This window comes from Lycium ferocissimum, chromosome 4 (assembly GCF_029784015.1).
Source record: "Lycium ferocissimum isolate CSIRO_LF1 chromosome 4, AGI_CSIRO_Lferr_CH_V1, whole genome shotgun sequence".
Classification (NCBI taxonomy): Eukaryota; Viridiplantae; Streptophyta; class Magnoliopsida; order Solanales; family Solanaceae; genus Lycium; species Lycium ferocissimum.
In genome coordinates this window covers 15482817-15486547 of record NC_081345.1, presented here as the reverse complement: position 1 = coordinate 15486547, position 3731 = coordinate 15482817, and the positions used below count along the sequence as shown (strand labels likewise).

Here is a 3731-nt window from a genome sequence, read left to right as displayed (position 1 = left end):
TATTTACAAATCGTAGCTAGTTTTTGTTATATTTCTGTTGTATTTCATGAAATACGTGGAAATACACAAATACAAAGTTCCTACTTCGAGTTCGCATTTTGAAATACACTTAAATATAAAATAAATCGCAGTCAAAATAGGTTTGTATATATGGGAATGTATTCTCTTCTTTCATTTTAAATGGTAAAAATCAAATTAAATCAACCATGTATCACGCATAACTCTGAGTTCCATAATAACCCACGTTTCTCTCTCCAAATTACTCCCATTCCAAACTTTTAGAAATACTTCCAAAACGTAAAAATATACTGCGGAATACAATAAATATGGTTGATTGTTTAAGAAATATAAAATTGTAGTATGCATATATACAATTGAATACAATGAAATATATCAGAAAATTGTTTCATAAATTAGAAATACATTGAAATACAACGAAATATACTGAAGCATTTTATCAAACACTTGGTGAGCATGAAGCTCCACAACTCTCATCGGAGGTGGATATGCGTTTAACCACTCCAAGGAACCACCGCCGCCACCGCGAGAAGAAGGCTAAGCAGTTGTCGAAAAGTAAAGAACAAACCAAAACGTCACTCCTTTTCTTCAGAGATTTATAAATCGAGAAACTTAAAAGTTTCAAAGGAATCGATTTATAGCAACATCAACAACAAGATCGAAAGTTGCTCTCCATAACTAAATCGAGAAGGGTACGAGCTCTCTAGTGTTATTCTTCAGTAAATTCGACGAGGATTGCGTAGATTATGTGCTCTATGCCATCAAGAAGAGTTCGTTACTAGTTCTTGTCATTCTCGACACTTCCACTGCCACAATCTTGAACAATTTTCCCGATGAAGTAAGCTGACATATTTGAAGAATCGGGCAAGGGGAAATAGATCCGTAGATCCGGGGGTGAGAGGGAAGAGAGAGAGAGAGAGAGAAGAGAAGGGTGAGGGAGAAATAAATTTGAGAGGTGAGAGAAAACTAATTTAAAAAGAAACCGCGAAATACGGAGACACCACATGCATGCGTAATTTAAGAAAATATTTTAGCTATGAACAATAAATAAAATCAAAGGTAGTTATTATTCATAAATAGGTCTTAGAAGTAGTTATGACAAGTAAATTTTCCTTAAAAATTGGCATATTTCTAAATGGTTTAAGTCCGTCTGAACCGACATTTTGGTATTATAAATATTTGTTTACCCAAAAACGTAAAAGAATCAGATTTCTCTTTTAATTTCATTACAAGTCACAACATTTTGTTATTGTGAGAAATTTAAATTAGTTGTTGATATTTGAATTTCGATGATTTTGTAAATTCTGAAAGAATTCTACCAAATTCCTGCAACAATTTTAATGGATACTTAAATTCTGTAAGGATACTAAATACATTACCAAAGCCAGTTTCAAAATCTCTGTAATTTTTTCTAACAAAAATGTGTAGGTGGAAACTGTTGCCTAAGTATAGGGGAATGTCCACGTATTATTGCAAAAAGGTTTAAACATCAATGGTTGGATATACTAGATTACATGAGAATTAATAATTGAACATTTGGACAAAATTTAATTGAAATTTGAAGGGAAAACGGTATTTGAAATTGAAGTTAAGAAAACAAAATATTTAAAAATTAAATTTGTATTTAAGCATATTTTTTACTTCAAAATTTTATAATATATAACCAAATAATTATTTGATTTTTTTATTAAAAAAAAGAAATTCCAAAAAAATTATGTGGAAACGTCTCCCAATATATTATGCATCTCTTATTACCTTTCCAGTTTGTTCTCGAGAGAGCGAGAGGTACTGTATTCAAAAAGTGTTATAATTATTTTCTGAAATCTGTCGAATATTGTAGAGACTTCTTCTGTCTCTAACCAAAAAAAAAAAAAAGAATAACGAAACTGAAGAACATCCTAGATTATTATCGAATTGGATAAGTTTCATCGCCTATAAATATCACCGCAGCTTCTCTCGTTTATCAGCAAAGTCATCAAGTAAATCAAACATTATCAATACTCCAATTTCAAGCCTCTGTTTTCTACAGTTAATTACCCAAATATAACTAAAAAATGTCTCTGATTCCAAGCTTCTTCGGTGGTCGCAGGAGCAACATCTTCGACCCATTATCCCTCGACATATTTGACCCATTCGACAACTTACCAATTGCCAATGTCCCATCCTCTGCTCGTGAAACCTCTGCTTTTGCAAATGCAAGAATCGATTGGAAAGAGACCCCACAAGCCCATATCTTCAAAGTGGACGTTCCAGGGATCAAGAAAGAGGAAGTGAAAGTTGAAGTTGAAGAAGGACGAGTTTTGCAAATTAGCGGTGAGAGAAGTAAAGAGCAAGAAGAGAAGAACGATCAATGGCACCGTATGGAAAGGAGCAGTGGTAAGTTTTTAAGGAGATTTAGGTTGCCTGAGAATGTTAAAATGGGAGAAATTAAGGCTGCGATGGAGAATGGAGTGCTCACTGTTACTGTCCCGAAAGAAGAAGAGAAGAAGCCTGAGGTGAAGGCTATTGACATCTCTGGTTAAAGAAGTGCAAATTTTAAGTGTTTGTTGAGAGTCCTTGTCAGTTATGTTTGTTTTCTCAAGTCTCCTTGTTTGTAAGGAGTTTATAAGCTTTTAATTTGAATTATGTGTCTGTGGTTATGGCCTGTGGGTCTTGTACTTGCAGTGGTAATCAAGAAAATGTTGTGAGAGTTTTATTACTAAATTATTTCCTTGGCATGTATTTAACAGTTGTTTCTGTTTTTCATTCTGTACTACTGTTTCTGTTTGTTATAGAAATGATCCTCAGGAAAATGTGCTAAGAGAAAAAATTCGCCGCTTCATAAATCCTCGTAAGGAGGGTACAAAATGTGAACATGTGATTATAGTGAGATAATCTCACCCAACCGAAAACAATAAGTTTTTCCGAATATCACCTTTCATTTGACATTCTATTTATGAAGAGAGCAACGAGACATGTTGATGTGCTATTTGTAGGGGTGTCAAAATGGGTTGGTTCAGATCTAATTCAATTCAGCCTTAAAGGGTTAAAAGGATTAAATGGGCTAAGACGGGTTGGTAAGGATTTTATAGTTCAATTCACTCCTAAGCGAATTGCGGGTTAAGATATTTCAGTCCTTTTTTAAGTTTTTTTTGTTTTTTAAAATAATATTTTTAAGTGATTTTTAATATAATTTGAACATAAAATTTTCGCAATATGAAATAAAATTGGGTAAATTTATATTATAGAAGAAAAAATTTAAGAGAATAAATAATGTATAAATTATTATTTTTAATCATTAATTTAGATCACGGATAAAAAAAATTAAACATAATATAAATTTTAAGATTAAAAAATATTAGTCTACTTTTTAATTACTATTTAATAGTAAGTACATTTTTTTCATTATTTTTTATCGTTTTATTTAGTTTACTTGTATTTTTTTTTAAATTAATTAATTTATTATTTTTTTCTGGCTTTAAGAGTTGGTTTCAATCCAACTTTTGAGCCCGGCGGGCTAAATGGGGCTGGATTTTTCAATTTTTTGCGCGAAGTGCCCTTCTTTTGGGGTGAGTCTTTTAAATTTTGCCCCTCTCATATTTGTGGTCTTTAAATTATGCCCCTCATATTGCTTGCTTTTAATTTTTTGCCCTTCAATAGGTTCGAGTTCGAACCCTCGCCAAGCAAAATTAAAAAAAAAAATCGCCAGACAAGGGTTAATCGCGTGTATACCC

The 3731-nt window shown here is 32.3% G+C and overlaps 1 protein-coding gene across 1 annotated transcript; it reads left to right on the top strand.

Annotated features, from left to right (window-relative positions):
* The first annotated feature begins 1904 nt into the window (after positions 1 to 1904).
* LOC132051615 (18.2 kDa class I heat shock protein-like) lies at positions 1905 to 2665 on the top strand. Its single transcript, XM_059442772.1, has one exon. The coding sequence runs from the start codon at positions 2073 to 2075 to the stop codon at positions 2538 to 2540; it is 468 nt and encodes a 155-aa protein (XP_059298755.1). The 5' UTR covers positions 1905 to 2072; the 3' UTR covers positions 2541 to 2665.
* The last annotated feature ends 1066 nt before the right edge of the window (positions 2666 to 3731 follow it).

Bases quoted from the DNA above. Each gene is read 5' to 3' on its own strand.
- LOC132051615 (XM_059442772.1), top strand. From the start codon at position 2,073: ATGTCTCTGATTCCAAGCTTCTTCGGTGGTCGCAGGAGCAACATCTTC.